The sequence below is a fragment of the Hypanus sabinus genome, chromosome 3 (genome assembly GCF_030144855.1).
Source record: "Hypanus sabinus isolate sHypSab1 chromosome 3, sHypSab1.hap1, whole genome shotgun sequence".
Taxonomy (NCBI): Eukaryota; Metazoa; Chordata; class Chondrichthyes; order Myliobatiformes; family Dasyatidae; genus Hypanus; species Hypanus sabinus.
In genome coordinates this window covers 141,775,770-141,794,697 of record NC_082708.1, presented here as the reverse complement: position 1 = coordinate 141,794,697, position 18,928 = coordinate 141,775,770, and the positions used below count along the sequence as shown (strand labels likewise).

General features: G+C 39.8%; 1 protein-coding gene across 2 annotated transcripts in view; it reads right to left on the bottom strand.

The window, feature by feature from the left end:
* LOC132391704 (serine/threonine-protein phosphatase 2A 55 kDa regulatory subunit B gamma isoform) overlaps nucleotides 1-18,928 on the bottom strand; it is a 194,761-nt gene that overhangs the window by 87,612 nt on the left and 88,221 nt on the right. The window contains exons 2-4 of one of the 2 annotated variants that reach the window (XM_059965251.1): nucleotides 16,526-16,623; nucleotides 14,215-14,239; nucleotides 9,154-9,266 (exon numbers count right to left, since the gene is read on the bottom strand). In XM_059965251.1, coding sequence (XP_059821234.1) covers nucleotides 9,154-9,266; nucleotides 14,215-14,239; nucleotides 16,526-16,623 — 236 coding nt within the window. Of the gene's footprint in view, nucleotides 1-9,153; nucleotides 9,267-14,073; nucleotides 14,240-16,525; nucleotides 16,624-18,928 lie in introns of both variants that reach the window. The other variant, XM_059965250.1, reaches the window with a different exon arrangement.

Genomic DNA, 18,928 nt, shown 5'->3' with positions numbered 1-18,928 from the left:
CAATTTTTCAACCTATTTTGCCAGCTGCTCTAGATCACACAGCAAGCTTTGATAGCCTTCCTTACTGCTTATGAAACCTCAAAATCTTGGTGTCATCTGAAAATTTGTTGATATAGTTTATAATAAATCATTAATATAGATGATAAACAATGATGGAGCCAGCACCAGTCACTTGCACACCAAAAGTCACAGGCCTCCAGTCAGAGAGACAAGCCACTACTTCCAGTCTTTAGCTTCTTCCACTAAGGCAATATTAATTCCATTTGACTACTTCATCATTAATGCTAAGCAACTTAACCTTCTGGGCCCACCTCCCATGAAGAACTTAGTCAAAGGCCTTGCAGACAGCATTCACTGCCTTCCTTTCATTAACCTTCTTGGTAAACTCCTAGAGAAACTCAGCAGGATTGACTCTTCTGTACAAAGTACAGGACAGGTATGTTCCAGTCAGAGGAAGGGCAAGGATGGTAAGGTAAGAGAGGAAATAAAATTAGTCAAGAAGAATAAGTTGAAGTATGCAAAGCTGAGGAAGCTAGAATCAAACAGAGCCTTTGAGGATTATAAACAAGTCAGAAAAAAAACTAAGGGAATTAAGAAAGCCAGGAGGGGCCAGTTAAAGTAGGATTAATCAGAATACCAAGGCATTTGATGCTTACATTGAGATTAGAGAATACTTAGGGAGAGGATAGGGCCATTCAAGGATAAAGGGGAAAGCATTTATTTGGATAGAGAATGTGGGTGAGGTCTTTAATGATTACTTAAAAATCACTATTTAACAAAGAGAAGACATTGAGAATATGGAGATTAGTTCAGAGCACCTTTATAAGATAAAAAATGATTGGGAAAGAGAGCTTAATCTTATTATTCCTATTGAGAATTGGGATAGAATTCTTCAATTAGTTAATACATCTTCTATATGTGCCCAACATTCATTAATACAATTTAATGTTGTACATAGGGCCCATATGTCCAAGGATAAATTAGCTCACTTTTATTCTAATATAAATCCTATTTGTGATAGCTGTCAATTTGAAACTGCGTCTTTAATTCATATGTTTTGGTCTTGTCCACTTTAAAAAAAATATTGGAAAGATATTTTTGATATTATCTCTGCAGTATTAAACATCGATTTACAACCCCATCCTATTACCGCAATTTTTGGTTTACCAATGATGGACTTACTGCATTTATCTTCTTCCGCCTGTCGAATGATTGCATTTCTCACTCTGATGGCTAGAAGATCTATCTTGCTGAATTGGAAGGAAATTAATCCTCCCACTGTATTTCATTGATTTTCTCAAACTATGTTATGTTTAAATTTAGAAAAAATTAGAAGTGGTGTATTTGATACTTCTATTAAATTTGAAAAGATATGGAGACCATTTATTCAATATTTTCATATGATGTAATATGACCCTGTTCCAGGCTTATTTGATTTTCCAGCTTTAATCTTATTTGAGAGGATCGGAGTTGATGACACTGATGATTATGTACTCTTGTGAGATATTATAAACAGCCCTTTTTTTTTCCTTTTCTAGTTTTTCTTTCTTTTTTTCTTGCTTTTTTTTCTTCTTTATTAGCTATTAGATTAGTAGTTTAGTTATTTTTGCATAATATATATTTTTTCTTTTTTCTGTGTTTTTTTCTATATTATATATGTAATACCTAGATTTACCTTGTTCATACATATACTGTATGGTTTATGTTTTTGGAAAACTCATTTATATTGTAATTATTGATTATGTATTCTTTCATGTGTAATGGGAATTTGTATGTTTGTAATCCCTTTATTAATATATCAATTGTATTTTGTACTTATTATTAATGATAATAAAAAGATTGAAAAAGAAAGAAAGAGAATATGGAGATTAATGCCAAGCATATTGATATGCTAAATCATTGAGGTGCAAAGGTTCATTTATTATCAAAGTTTACAACTCTAAAATTCTTCAATTCTCCAGTTAGCCATGAAACCAAGAAAGAAAAGAAGCATGACCATCAACTTCCAAATCCCACCTCCCCACAAAAAAAACGAATAAAATTGGAACAGGCGCATCAACCTCCAAATCCTTCCTCCTGCACAAAAGAAAACAAACAAAAATGTTTCATCCATATTGACCTCCATATCCCTCTACCCACACAAAAAAATGAGGATTGGGCAAAAAAAAAATAAGGACTCTAAGACTAGAAGAAAAAAGGGACTATAGACAAAGTCCACATACAAAATGCAGAAAAAATCTGAGCAATACTCTCCGAGTGCAGCAGCAGGCTCTCCCTTCTCCAGTATGGTGCAACCAATCAAAAGGCAAGCAGCCATCACTCGCCCACTGCAATCGTTTTGATGCTTCAACCTCCCTCATCGCTTCAATCGGCGAGCAATGGAAGCTATACTCTGTGAAACGAAGCCAAGCATCGGCTTGCGCCCTGCCCTATAGCTCACCCACTACGAGGTCCACGTATGCTGCTTCTACCTCTTAGAATCCTCTTGGAGACTCAGAGCACTGAAGCCCCTAAATGATCTCTGAACAGCAAAACACGGGCTCCAACAGTTCCAGAATCATGTCCAAGATGAGAAACAAATGTAAAATGAAAACAAAAGTGAAAAAAGATGGTTTCATGATTTATCCAGAAGATGTTGACCAAAGGTGTGTTGTATGCAGGTGCCATCTTGATGGAGACAGGGCAAGAGGTGGTGCTGGGTGCATTAAGGTGGATAAGTCCCCAGAACTTGATGGGATATACCCAAGGTTTTTAAGAGAGACCAGAGAAGAAAATTGCTGGTGCCTTGACCAACATCTTTGAATCCTTTCTCACCACACGTGAGATCCTGGAGGACTGGCAAGTAGCTAATGCTGTTGCATTATTCAGGAAAGAAGCCGGGGATAATCATAGTAACTATAGATTAGTGAGTTTCACATCAATGTTAGGGAAGTTACAGGAGAGTATCCTTAAGGATAGCACTTAGGAATTTATGGAAATCTATGGCCTAATTAGAGAGAGCCAGCATAGTTTTGTGCAGGGCAAGTCGTGTCTTGCTAACAGTTGAGTTTTTGAAGAGTTGATATGAGTGATTGATGAAAGCAGTTCTCTGGATTTTGTCTGTATGGATTTTAGTAAGGTGTCTGACCAGCTCCCTCATAGGAGGCTCATCCAGAAGATTAGATTGCATGGGATCCATGATGAATTGGCAGTTTGGATTCAGAACTAGCTTGCCCATAGTAAAGAGGGTAGTGGTCAAAGAGAGCTAGCTGGAGATCTGTAAGTGATGTTCCACAGGAATTGGTACTGGAATATTTGTTGTTTGTAATTATCTGGATGACCTGGATGAAAATGTACATGGGTGGTTAGTAAACCCTAGCCTGGCTGAAAAAGCAAGAGGACTGACCATGGGGCTAGCAACCTCATCCCAAATAACCCAAAGATACAGAAACTGCAATGGAAGCTCCAAAGACCTCATTCCTGGGAGGGGATTGATCTTTGCTTAGAAGACATACAAACTCGTGTGTTGAAAGTGGAAGTCACAGGGCCAATTAACCTTCGGTCAGGATGGAGGACCCTGGTGGGCTGTTGTTGGCAGACTCTGCCCAGTAGGGGCAATGGGCTCAAGACAAAGGGTAGTAAGTCTGCAAATGAAATGAAGATTGATAGTGTTATGCAAAGCATAGAAGACTGGTAAAGAAAACAGCGGGATATCGATCAGTCGAATATACAGTTGGAGAAATGGCAGATGGAGATTAACCCAGCTGAATTTGAGATGTTGCACATTGGTAGGTCAAATGTGAAGAGAAAATATACTGTTAAGGTCAAAGTCAGGAGGTTATGCTACAGCTTTATAAAACTCTAGTTATGCTGCATATGGAGTATTACATACAGTCTGGTCTCCCCATTAGACGAAGGCTGTTGAGGTTTTGGAGAGGGTACAGAAGATGTTTATCGGTTTTCTGCCTGGATTAGATGGCACGTGCTATAACAAGAGGTTGGACAAACTTGGGTTGTTTTTTTTCCCTGGAGCAGTGGAGGCTGAGAGGAGATCTGATAGAGGTTTATAAATCATGAGAGGCATAGACAGAGTAACAGCATCTTCTTCTCAGAGTAGAAATTTCTAAGACCAGATGACAGGCATTTAAAGTGAGAGGGGGCAAATTCAAAGGGGATTTGGGGGCAATTTTTTTCTTTTTAAAAACAGAGTGCGGGTGCCTGAAATACGTTGCCTGGGATGGCCGAGGCACACACATTGGGGACTTTTAAGAGACATTTAGATAGGCACATGGATGAGAGGAAAGCAGAAGGATATGGACAATGTGCAGGCAGAAGGGATTAATTTAGATGGCCTTTTGATTACTAATTTAATTGTTTCAGCCCAACATTATGGGCCAAGAGGCTGGCTTCTGTGCTGTACTGTTCTAGGTTCTATTAGACATGAGCTGCACAAACCCATAATGACTATTCATAATCAGGCCCTGTCGATCTAAATGCTTACTGTCACTTAGAATACCTTCTGAATAATTTAACCATGACTGATATCAGACTCACTGGACTATAATTTCCCGGCTGATTCTTAGAGCCTTTCTGAAACAACGTGACAACATAAAATATTCTTAGCTATGGGGGAGGTGCCAGAGAATTGAAGGATAGCTTAAGTACACCTGCTACAGCCAATGAAACTTCTGCACTAACCTCTCACAAGGTCTGAGGGGACACCTTATTAGGCCCTTGGGGTTTATCCTCAAGACAGCAAAGACCTCCCCTTCTGTCATCCAGATGATGTCCATTACCTCACTACTTTTGCCTCAGTTCTACTGACTGATGCCCACGTAAAAACAAATCCTTCTCTGAGGGTTGTCACTTTATCATGGTGGAGAGTCTCGTGAGTTCCTGAGATCCCAAGAGCGACGCCATCTGGAGGAGTTTAGCTTCTGGTAGGGTCATGCTTGGCGGTAAGGTCAAGGGAGAGAGGCTCCAGACAAAGACCGATTCAACCAAGACCGCATTGGTGGAGCTGGTGGAAGATGAGGACATTTCACAACGCCAGTGGAGGAGAAAGAATGCAACAGTAAATGGTCAGTCACCTTGCACTGCATCCCATTGACCCTGAACCCCACCCACCTGCCAAGGACCATGTGGAGCCAGCCCATGTATCAGCCTCCCCTCGTTAAGGCAATCCATTATAACATCTAGATTTACTGCAGTCCCGTGGCGGTCAGCAAGTGGAGAAGGGGGCAGGGTTGTGAGGTCTGCAAGCCCCTAGTGACCAGCTGCACATTGGATGGTGGGTGTCAGTCGCTGAGCTCTTGGAATGAGGCAGGAAGAGCACTTCAGCAGCTGCACCCACAACTGAGCTGCCCTATTTAGGATCCATTCTGCTCACCCCACTCAGGGAAGTGGCTAAATAACTCATCAGGGATGGTTCATATGTTCGTGGTCTAAGGTAGTTATTAACTTTAAACTTTCTGCATAAACACTCAAAGAGTTGAACTGCATGTGCCTGTAACGAGAGCTGTATAACTAATCTCCTTCTACCTTCGGCCACAAACTTATCAATCACCCCTGCTGTGGATACTTTCTGGAGGTCCAAGATCTGTATGCTCCACAACCGCTGGACTAAGTGTGTAAATGTAGGAGGGGACTATGCTGAAAAAATAAATGTGCTAGGTTTTCTGAAATTTACTCCTTCTTCCCTGGGCCACGAACTTGTCAATCACCCCTCATAATTAAAACCAGCTTTCTGATAAGGACTTGCTCTTGTTACACCTGTGCCCAACTCTGAGGGGCCGAAGGGTACAAAGTAGCCCCCTCCTTTTTGAGAATCACAAGATCGCTGTTAATTCAGATCAGGAGACCCAGGAAATGAGAGAAAGACATGCAGAATCCACAAAGGGGTTTGGAATGTCCTAGCCCCTCAGTGATACAAAGCCACGGGAAACGGCCATTGTCTCTTGGAGACGGAATTGTGTATTGAGTACTGTACTTCATGGAAGCCCTCAGGGAATGATCAGAGTGGGCTGGTTGAGGGATTGCATCATCCCGACCTGATTGACATCTGAGACCCCGTGAATCAGGATAAAAGAGGGTCTGGGGAACAACCCCTTTAGATGCACCAGGAGAAATGCTAGAAATCCCGTGACAGCGTAATAGCGACAGCTGGAGGAAAGCCCACGTGCGTCCTTTTCCATTTGCCTCAGAATTGGTGGGCCTGACCACAGAAGACGGCTTAGCTAAATGGCAAAAGGAGCTGGTCACCCGTGACCAGCTACACCAACGGAACTCTCGAAGGATCGACATCATAAAAAGGAAAACGGGCAAGTTCTAAGAAAAATCCGTCTCTCTCTCTCTCTCTCTAACAAAAGGCTGCAGCCTGCATGAACTTGAGTGACTTTTATATTTCCATTGGACAATACATTATCCCCTGGACAACGATAGAGCTATTTCTTATTGATTATTATTATACCCGCGCTTTTAGATTTAGTATTGATGACATATATTATCTGTATGTTTGCATTGATATTATTTTTGTGTATTTTTATCAATAAATACTGTTAAAAATAGTACCATCAGACTTCAACAGACCTCTCCATCTTTGCTGGTAAGTGACCCAGTTACGGGGTACGTAACACTCTCAAAACTGTAACTTGCCATAATATTGTGTCTTATTTAGCTTTACACTGACAAGCAAGCTGGAAATGGCTTTTTCATCACATATGATTTATGTGAACAATGAGATTAAGCACAAATTCAATTTCCAAATATTTACACTAATCTGTGCCTTAAAAATCTAATCTTACTGAATTTCAAGGTACTTAATTTTCTGAATCAATTGCTGTCTATATTTTCTTATATTTAAGCTTGGTGACAACACCTCAGTCATAGGCCTCTGTCAAAGATGGTGACAAATCAGCATATAGGAGCGAGATTGAACATGTGACTGAGTGGTGCCTCAACAACCTCTCACTCAATGTTAGCAAGACCAAGGAGCTGATTATTGACTTCAGGAAGAGGAAATCACGGGTTCATGAGACAGTCTTCATTGAGGGAATCAGAGGCAGAGAGGGTCAGCAACCTTAAATTCCTTGGTGTCATCATTTCAGAGGATCAGTTCTGGGCTCAGCACCCAAGTGCAATTACAAAGAAACCACAGCAACACCTCTACTTCCTTGGGAGTTTGCAAAGATTTAGCATGACATCTAACTTTCTGACAAACTTCTGTAGATATGTTGTGAAGAGCATCACAGCCTGGTATGAAAACACCAATGCCCTTAACTGAAAATACTACAGAAAGCAGTGGATACGGCCCATTCCATCATGGGTAAAGCTCTCCTCACCATTGAGCACATCTACATGGAGAACTGCCACAGGAAAGGAATATCTATCATCAGTGGCCCCACGCCCCAGGCCATGCTCTCTTCTTGCCGCTGCCAACAGGAAGGTGGTACAGGAGCCTCAGGACCCACACTGCCGGGTTCAGGAAGTTATTACTCCTTAGCCATCATGCTCTTCAACCAGAGGGGATAAAATCATTCAACTCTACTTGCCCCATCATTAAATAGTTCCTACAAACTATGGACTTACTTTCAAGGACTCTTAAGCGCATGCTCTCAATAGTTATTGCTTATTTCTTTCTTTTGTATTTGCACACAGGTTGCTTGTCTGTCATTGGGTACAGTCTTTCTTTGATTCTATAATGGTTCTTGGATTTACTGTGAATGCCCACAAGAAAACAAATCTCAGGGTTGTAAATGGTGACATACATGTCCTTTTATAATAAATTTACTTTGAACCAAGAAAATCTAGATTAGATTTGTAAACACATTAATAAACAAGAAACAAAAATTATTGAACCAATATTCTAATATATCTTGCTCCTAATGGGATAAAACTAGGATCTCACTTTATTAAGTGTGATTAGTTTGAAATATCAATTTCATTCTGAAACAACTGACACGTGCAGCAATGTGTTTAATTTCAAGGCTCCTAATTCCCTGCACAGCCACATTCAAGTGCTTCTTCCAGGGTGAAAAAAATTACATCTAAACAACTTCATACAGTATTAATATTTAACCTCCAAGTGTGTTTCATGTCACCAGAAAACCCTTAAAAATAGCTAGGAGGCAGACTACAGAATATGAACAATTAAAATAAAGCCCAGAGCAAGCTGGCCTCAAACATGATTTTGTTATTGCTCTTTAAAATGCACCACGTGCTGAAGTATTTTTTGTTCTCCCCACAATTCTTGTGCAGTTTACTGAGCTCCACACAAAGAACAGTTACTCATTTACGGGGAGAGGTTGTTTACGAATCTTAATGAGCAGCAATTTTGCAAGACAGCTGGCAAGTAGGCAAGAGGTCAATCCTTGCCTGCATAAGTACGTGGCAGTGTTCGTCTCTCAGATGCAGACGACCAGATTAGGATATTCACTATTGTTTTGAGGTCTGCACATTAAAATATAATTGTCAATTTAGAGGTTGACAACTTAAGTGAATAAACTGCAAAAGCAATCTGTTGAGGGTTCATTCAGGCAAACTGAATCAGATGAGTCTACAATTGGATTCATCTCATTGGATGGCCTTTTTTGTCCATCTTCTGAAAAGTATGCCATCTGTTTTCAATACACAGAGGGATGCTTTGCAATGTCTTCCAGGGTCTGGCATTACTTAAAACATCAAACACTATAAATAATTCCCTTGCTTCTAATTACTTGGGCTATAATCCATTGAAATCAAACAGGTTTCAGATTCTGCATAGAACCATATCATGAGGGATACGAGGACAATATACATAACTGCAACAACACATTTTAGAAAACATTCTTCAATAACAATTTGAAAGGTTTTAACCTGATCAGAGTCATGTTACTTAGCCCTCTCATGTTTCAATATTGTGTATGGCTGTTTTCCTTGGTCTCAGTGCATAAACTGCGCTGATGAAGGGAAAACAAATCTCAACATAAGTAGCTTCTCTTGGAAAAGGTAATTCCTTCATGAACACAATCATGCTACACGTTTTACAAGATAATGAGATCAACTCCATCCCAACACTGTTTCAAAATCTCTTAAGGGAAGATGTTATGGTTCAGTTCTGCTTTTAATCAAGACATAATGAAGTTTGAGTATAACCATTTGTTAAAAGTCTGCTAAACATGTGAAGTAGTTGCTCACCTGCAACACTGTAACTGTTGATAAATCTTTCATTCTACCTTCTTCATCTTTGAGGTTATAACCTTCTGGCCTCTTATCCCTTTCACTGACCTTCCACAATTTAATGGTTTTATCTGTGCAAACCAGAGTACATTACAATCTGTTAGCAATGCACAGTAAGAGCTGCATAACAGGAGAAGCACATTTTTTCAATATCACATGCACTGCATCATTTCACTAATCAGCTGAAACAGCCAACCAAATGGACACTATCTGAATGGAGTGAATCACCACAAATACAAGCATCATCTGCAGCTTGAACACTTGAGATAGTGGCTTTTATAGACCCATGTCTGGCAGTGGTACAGAGCACACAACAACTTGTGTTTCCAGTTTAGGTACAAGGTGAGTTTCTTGGCAAAAGAACAAGGAACAGTTGAACACTAATTCCCAACATGTGCACAGGACCTCCAGAGCTTTTGATCAGGTGCCATAGAACAGCCGTGTTACTGATTAAAAGGGACCTTTTCTACATTTGCAGATAACACAAAATTTGGCAGCTTTGTGAAATGTGGAGCTTAGTAATAACCACAGCAGGATAGAAACTGATAGAATGAGCAAACCTGTCACAGATGAGAAGCAATGTTGAAAAACATCTATTTGGAAATAAAAATGATTCCAAGAAACAAAGACTCCTGGTGTAAAAGGGGTGCAGGAAGAGAGGGACAGGGGAGGGGTGTTTAAATTATTATATATGCCAGGCAGGTTAAGAAAGCATAAGCAATCATTAGCTTTGTCAACACAAACAGAGAAGTCATGTTGAACCTTCATAAAGCATTGATCCCATTTCGACTGCAGTGCTGTGTTCAATTCTGGTCACTCATTACAGGAATGACGTGCAAGCAGCAAGACCACCAGATGGAAGGAGAATTAGATCATTTGGCCCCTCAAGTCAGCTCCACCATTCCATCATGGCTGATTATTATCCCTTGCAACTCCATTCTCCTGCCTTCTCCCCATAATGTTTGATGTCCTGACTAATCAAGAAACAATCATCATGTACTTTAAATATAGCCAAACCACTTGGCTTCCACAGCCATCTGTAGCAAAAAATTCCAGATTCTCCACCCTCTGGGCTAAAGGAATTCCTTCTTATTTCTGCTCTAAATGGATATCCCTCTAATCTGAGGTTATGTCCTCTGGCCCTTGACTCACCCAATATCGAAAACATCCTTTCCGCATCCACTCTACCCAAGCCTTTCAATATTAAATAGGTTTCAATGAGATCCCTCCTCATTCTTCTAAACTCCAGTACAGGTCAGAGCCAAACACTCCTCAAACATTAATCCTTTCAATCGCAGGATCATTCATGGGAAACTTCTTCGGAACCTCTCCAATGCTAGCGCATCTTTTCTTAAATAAGGGGCCCAAAACTACTCATAATGCTCCAAGGACATTCTAACCATTTAAACCCTCAGCATTTCATCCTTGCTTTTGTATTCTAGTCCTCTTGAAACGAACACAAGCCTTATATTTGCTCTCCTTATCATCAACTCAACCTGCAAGTTAATCTTTTGGAAATCCTGCACGAGGACTCCCATGTCCATCTGCACCTCTGATTTTAGAATCTTCTCTCCATTTACAAAACAGTCCACACCTTTATTCCTTTTCTTGCCCTATATTCCATTTGCTGTTTCTTTATCCATTCCCCTAATCTGTCTAAATCCTTCTGTAGACACCTTGCTTCTTCAGCACTACCTGCCCTCCATCTATCTTCATATTATCCTCAAACTTGGCCACAAAGCCATCAATTCCTTCATCTAAATCATTGACATACAACATGAAAAGAAGCTGTACCAACACCCTCCCCTGCAGTACACCACTAGTCACCGGCAGCCAACCTGAAATCATCCCCTTCATTCCGACTCTGTATCCTGTCAGCTAGCCAAGCTTCCCTCCATGCTAGTCCCTTTCCTGTAATACCATGGGCTTTTATCTTGTTAAGCAGCCTCATGTGCAGCAGCATGTCAAATGCCCTCTGATAATCCAAGTACACAACATCCACTGATTCTCCCTCATCTCCCTTGCTTGTTATTTCCTCAAAAAAAAACCAACCAATTTGTCAGGCAAGATTCCCCTTTCAAAACTATGACAACTTTGTCATTAAGGGAACCATGCTGATTTTCTCTTCTTTTATCATGTGCCTCCAAGTACCCCGAAACCTCATCCTTAATGAGATGTTGGATTCCAACATCTTTCCGACCACTGAAGTGAGGCTAACTGGTCTGTGATTTTCTTTCTTCTGCCTCCTCCCCTTCTGAGAGTGGAGAGACACTTGCAATTTTTCAATCCTCTGGAACCATTCCAGAATCTATTGATTCTTGAAAGATCATTATTATTGCCTCTTCAGATACAACTTTCAGAACGCTGCTGTGTAGTCCGTCGAGTCTATGTTGCTGATCTACCTCCAGACCTTTCAGCTCCTCCAAGTTCCCAACTATACTCACTTCCGGCCCCTGACACTCTTGAACTTCTGGTATTCCACTCATGCCTTCTCCTTAGTAATTTCAACTACACTCATTTCAGCACCCTGCCCCCTACCGACACTCCAGGATTTCTGGTATTCTGCCAGCATCTTCCACAGTGAAGGCTGATGCAAAATACTTATTCAGTTCATCTGCCATTTCTTTGTCCCCCATTATTCCCTTGCAGCATTATTATCCACTCTCATCTCTTTTACTTTTTATATATCTGAAAAAAAATCTTGTATCCTCTTACATTATTGACCTGCTTTTCTTCATATTTAATCTTTCCTCTACGTCTTTTTTTTTAAAAGATATCTTCTCTTGATTTTTAATAGCTCCTCAATCCTCCAACATCCCATTAATTTTGGCTAAATTACAGGCCTTCTCTTTAGCTTTTATGCTGAATTTGACTGCCCTAGTCAGCCATGGTTGCCTCATATTCCCTTTAGAATACTTCATCTTTGGGATGCATCTTTCCTGCACCTTACCAATTTCCCCCAGGAACACCAGCCATTGCTGTTCTGCTGTCATCCCTTCTAGTGTCTCCTTACAATCAACTTTGGCCTGCTCCTCTCTCATGCCTCTGTAATTCCCTTTATTCCACTGTAATACAGACACATCTGATTTTAGCTTCTTCTCAAACTGCAGGGACAGTTCTTTCATATTATAATCACTTTCCCAAGAGTTCCTTTGCCTTAAGCTTCCTAATCAAATCTGGGTCATTACATAACACCCAGCCCAGAAATGATATTCCCCAAGTGGGGCTCAACCACAAGTTGCCCCAAAGAGCCATATTGTAGGCATTCTAAAAATTCTTTAGCTTGGGATCCTGCACCAACCAAATTTTCTCCAATGATTATTGCAACATTTCCCTTTTTACACACTTCCGCTAACTCCTATTGTAATTGGAAGCCCATATCCTGGCTACTGTTCAGAGGCTTGCTATACAGTAACATCCATCAGGGTCTCTTTATCCTTGATTTGGTTTCATTTTTTTTTGAACCAACAAAGCTACCCCACCTCCTCTGCCTATCTGCCTGTCCTGGTGATACAACATGTACCACTGGATGTTAAGCTCCAAACTATTATCTTTCAGCCACAACTCAGATGCCCACAACATCATACCTGTCAATCTCTTAACTACACTACAAGATCGCCTACCTTACTCCATATGCTGGATGTACTCAAATATAACATTTTCAGTCCCGCATTCATCACCCTTTTTGATTTTGGCCTCACACTTTAACTAATCCCACTGACTGCAAGTTTGCCCTATCATTTGCCTGTCCTTCCTCAGTCTCACTACAGATTGCATCCACTTGTATACCAACTGTCCCATCCATAGTCCTATCACGCCAGTTCCCATTCCATTTTGATTCCAATTCATTCTTTGGGTGAAAGCCGTACAGTTATGCACTCCTGTTCTGTGGCAACAGGTTAACTGTACAAAGTGACGTTTCAAAGGCCATAAAACAAGCAGCAAAATATATCCCACATCTCACACCATACATTAACTACAAGGGGTGGGGGTAATGGCAAGGCCAGCATTTAAAACTCATTCATAATTGTCCAGGAGAGGGAGTGTCTGAATTTTGGTTCAGCAATAGTTAAGAAATGGCTATACATTTCAAGCAGAGAGCGTGACATGTTATGGAAATATCCATTTTCATTCAAATCCTGTGGCCTTCAAGATGGTGATTTGGTAGTGTTACTGAAGGAATGCTGGGAAGTTAACACAATACACTGTATTTGTGGTACACTCTGCAGATACATACAGATATAGTGTAGCGGAAAGTAGGGTGACATGGTAGTGTAGTGGTTAGCACAACGCTTTACAGTACAGGAAATCCAGGTTCAATTCCCACGCAGCCTTTAAGAAGTTTGTACGTTCTCCCCGTGAAAATGTGGGTTTCCTCCAGGTGCTCTAGCTTCCTCCCACAATCCAAAGATGTACCAATTGGTAGGTTAACTCGTTATTATAAGTGGCCCCATGATTAGTCTAGGATTAAATTGGTGGATTTAAAGGCAATTTAAAGGCACACTGTATCTCAATAAACAAACAAGAGCTCTGTGGGTTGCACATTGTTGCATGATCTCTGGGTTGTTCAGTTTCCACCCATATCCCAAATTTGTACGGGTGAGTAGGTTAACTGGCCAGTAGATTTCTTTTAATGTCTACAAGTGATCAAATCTGAGGCAAAATTATGAGGAAGGGAGAAGAATAAAATGGAATCAATGTAAATGAGTGCCTAATGATCCATGTGTTTCAGTAGATTGTATAATTTGTTGGTTTCAAAGATCCAATTTCTTTAAAAAAGAAGGGTACTCAAAATCTATTTGACCAACCTGAAGTTGCTGCACTAGGATAACACCACCAGGCAGAAAAATCAAAGGAAGAGAGTCTGAGTTCACTCACCATTGGTAGAGAGGAGAAAGTGGGCTGCATTCTGTTGTGGCAGCCACCGAATCTTGTTTATCTTTTCTTCTATTTCCAGACTTTTTAAGTAATCAAATTCAGGTTCATGACTCTGGAAAGTGCTGTAAACATTATACTCACCTTGGTGGTGAGGCTGGCTTTTTGTCTAAAAAGAAAAAAAACAGTAACTGTAAAGGTGAACAGAAGAGATTAAAGGGATATTTTTGGTCAGGGGGAAGCAGCGTTATTAATAATTTTCAATTGTGACTGCTAGTGCTGACTGTGTGGAGTTTGCAGGCTCTCCATGTGAACAAAGATTTCTTCCAGAGGCTCTAGCTTCCTCCCACATTTTGGAGGTGTTCAAGCTGTTAGTGTAATGGCTACTGTAAGATGCCCCAAGTGCAGGTAGTTGAGGGGAGAAAATAGAGGGAATAAAACAATCGTTTAAGTATATGGATTATGGGTAAGTGTTAAGAAATAGCAATTTGCGGGATTGATACCGAGCCAATATATACCAAGCGTGCCTGAAGACTACCTTTTAGCCAATAAAGCAGTAGCTGCAATGCAATGCAGCGATCTGGAATCAAATCTGATCTGATAGTTGATTTATTTTTGTCACATGTACTGAGGTACAGTGAAAAGTATTTGCACGCCATCCATAGATCAAGAGCTATAGTGTAGGAGCCAAGATAAATTAGAATTTTGTAGACCATAGATGATTGGATTGTCGGAAAGCCCCTCAGTAATCTGATGGAAGGAAGTAGCAACACAAACCAGAATATTCTCAACTTTGATAATTTATCTCGATTGAATAGTTATACAAGTTAATGGCCTCACAACACTTTTTGAGGGAAAAAGTCATCCCATTCTTACACTTGGAAATACTATTCTTCAACTGCTGCTAAAATTGGGTCACTTGGATATACTTCATAATTGATGAAAAGATGCCAAAAATATCAGCTAAAATGAGACACCAGATGAGCAAAACTGGTCAGGTGCCCCTATTCCAACCCAAGTTTGCATCTTCAGGGGAGAAAATGAGTGCCTGAAAAGGAGATGGAGTGTTGAAGAATATAACTGATTCAATTGAATGCAACAATTCGTTAATAACGATGTTACCGACAAACAAGAATGTTCCACAGAATCAGTAAGCTATAGACAACGGAAATCTTAAAAAGCAGAATGCTGAAAACACTCAGCTGGTCAGGGAAAGAGGAAAAACAAGCATTTCAGGTTGAAAACCCTTCACAAGAACTGGAAGGATGGAGGAATTCCTAAAGAAAACAAGCCAACAGCTGCCAATGCACTAAACATACTGCTGGGGAAATTAAGCATTTTGCAATTGTTTTGCCTATTTTTATTTAATTTCATTGCTACCTTATCATTTCCTGAACTTGATAAAATTGATGCTGGCAACATCTATTAAAAAACCGTGAAATTCCTAACAGTGATGCAAACCAGTTCCTTTGCTGATTGTTACTCCAAGAAGATTATTTGGTTTAATGGAAAATTTATTTTGCACTGGGACCTCTAAACATGAAATATTCAGACCTTTATCCAATTACATAATGGAAAATATCTTGCAGATGTATTTTATCTATGATTGATACCTTGCATTTTAAATCAGTATATTTGAATTACAAAATAATAATATGCAAAATGTTCAATTACTTTTTTTTTTGAGTCAAGCCACAGAGCAGATTTCCCTCAAAATTCTGTAGAACTCAAGGAAAATTTCTCCAGGCCACCTACACATTCTCAGAGAAGGCTCTGAGGTTACATTTAGATGATTAACTGTGGAACATGTAAAATGAACCTTTGGAGTTCTATTCTGAATCACGTACCAAACCTGAACTCAATTCAGTAAACTAGGTATTAACATTATCAAAAAAAATTGGGAACATTGTTTTGGGCTTCACCATAATCAATTTTCATCTATATTTCCCAGAGTGGAGAACATACTGAAGTGAAAAATATTCATGTATTTTAACAAACATTGAAAATTAATGTGAGCACTGCTTTCAGGAAAGAAACTAACCAAGTTTCACGATCATTCAGGTTGCTAACTTGCCAAATAAACTAAGCTCGGAAAACAAACCAAACAAGGCAATCTGCAGATGCTGGAAATCAAAACCTATGAAGGGTCTCGGCCCAAAATATCAACTGTTTACTCTTTTCCATAGTAAGGACTATTTATTCTTTGCATAGCCTGCTCAGTTCCTTTAGCATTGTGTGTGTATATTGCTAGGAAAGGCTAAATACATTTTCAATCTAAAGCAAAATACTTATTGTTCTAAGTCATAGAAGCAAGCTTCAGTGCACAGAATTCACGAGAGGGAATTTAATCAATTGTTTCACCTACTGCACTCAGGGAATAAATGTAATATCATTCAAAAGAATTAGACACCAGAAATGGCAATGGAGTACTGTCTTACAATTTGTCAATGCTTACCTCTTGCTCTCTCTGAAATATTACAACACGACCCCCCTTGTCCCCTGTAGCCAGCAATTCTCCAGTGTGGTTGAATTCTACAGTAGAAATGATATCAGCTGGAAGACATGAAAACACAAGTTCAAACTAAAACCAAGTTGGAACTCAAAAGGTACATTTATTCACCTTACACACACCAAAGTGATACACTTAACTAAGATGCACAGCACACTTTTCAGTAGATTTGAAGACTAGTTTCCATTCAAGCAAAACAGACCAAAGTTACTCATTTGAAGACAGCAATGACAGTGATGACATGCTAAGTGACATTGATACCCTTGGAACATTGAAATTTTGATGATGGCTCTTAACTGCATTATTAATTTGGTTGCGCTAACAATCACTTCCTCATTGTAGGGGAGAAATAATAAACAAGAAGTTATTAATAAAAATTAACGAATCATAGGTGCCATAGAGAGCATCTTCAAAAAGCACAATCCCAAAAAAAGGCAGCATTTATCATTAAGGACTCTCACCATCCAGGACATTACTGCTATCAGGGAGGTGGGACAGGAGCCTGAAGATGTATGCTCAATGATTTTGGAGCAGCTTCTTCCCCGGTCCATGACCACTACCTCATTACTTTGCTCTTTTGCACTCTTTTTATATATCACTTTCTGCGACTTAGAACAAGTAGAATCGGACTTAAAAATTACTATGTCAACAAAAAAGGTAGCACACTGAACAAGCACATTTTACAGAGGACTTGCTCAAAATGAAAAAAAAACTCACATTTCTGAGATTTAAAAACTAAATCCTGATAATTAATGGAGGATTTTAAATGGTTGAGGGGTGAAGCAGAATCATGGTCAGATTGAAATAAATTATTGAATGGAGCCACAATTTGAGAACAATGCATGCAAGTACAGAACCAGTTCACTCCTGAAGTACATTTGCTCTCTATCATGGATTTTAATTTAGAAGTGATGCTCCCAGCCCCTGTGCTTTCCTCACTGATAGTTTACATCAACAGCTGAACAAGGGATATGGCAGACCACAAAGTTACAAATGGGGAGCACGCCTGAATCTCCTGATGCCCTCAAGACCACGCGAATGCCTACTTTTCAGCTCTCATATCTGTTCAACCCCATACAATATTAATGACATGCCACCCAACACAATGGAGGCTCAAGCAACACACATAAAATGCTAGTGGAACACAGCAGCCCAGGCAGCATCACACAAAATGCTGGTTTCCACCAGCATTTTGTGTGTGTTGTTTGAATTTCCAGCAACTGCAGATTTCCTCGTGTTTGCGTTTCACAATGGATGGCTCCTTCATGTGCACAACTTCAACTCCACAAGGACTGTGTAATGGTGGCCTCTATCATTTGCAGATGCATGTACCTCACATGGTTTGCTGGGAATAATGCTGAATGAGTTCACCGCTCATGATGCTTCAGTTAATATCAGCTGTGGTCCCAGGCTGCCAGATACATCCTTCAGATCACAGCCAACTCAATCCATTCAGTTGCTACCAAGTCATTCTTGGTGATAGACACTGAAGTCGTCAAGGAAAATTACATTCCATGTCCTTGTTACTTTTAATATTTCTCCCAACCTTTCCACCATGGGACAGCACAGATTCTGCGGTAACTCAGAGGCTTCTTTAGCCATGTTTCACTTGATGCCATGAGACTTTATGAAGATGGGAACCCATGTTGAGGACTTTTATAGTCACTCCTTCCCCTGTTAGATATCATGCCCATGATGAATTAGTCTCTCTGGTATGACAAGAACTGCAGAGTTTTGCACATAACCCAACTGTGTTGATTGAGTTAATTAAAATAGAATTGGATACTGGCTTGGCTTTTTCAGTGATATTTGAATAATATTGTAAATATGTTTGATTCAACATTCTTGGTTGTATACATAATGCTTTGTGTGTTACCTGTAAAAGTATGTAAATGGCATACGTCATCACACCAACATATCATTCATGCAGGTCTCATTAAAGTAAGACAAAGTACACATCATTATCGCTCATCTTTTTTTCTTGCAAGGAGTTTTTGTTCTGGAGTTACAGAACATAAACAACTTTTTTTTTAAAAAGAGGACAATTGAAGCATTTGTGCAGATGCCAAAATTAATATTAATATATTTTTCTATTTAACATTGAATGTTTACATAGTGCCTGCCAAGGAGAACAAAGAGGAAGGATATTTTTATTTTTAATTATAATTTCATTTGGAAAGACTTCAACATTTACTGAGTGAGCACCATTCACTGGAAGCTTGAAATTTACTAGTACCAGAGGGTCAACAGCAGACCAACTTTAACCTAACGCAAAAATCTGTGATGCCTATTCACCAGGGCTACAACATAGCTCCTTTTGCACCATTATCAAAATCCAAAATTATCTCA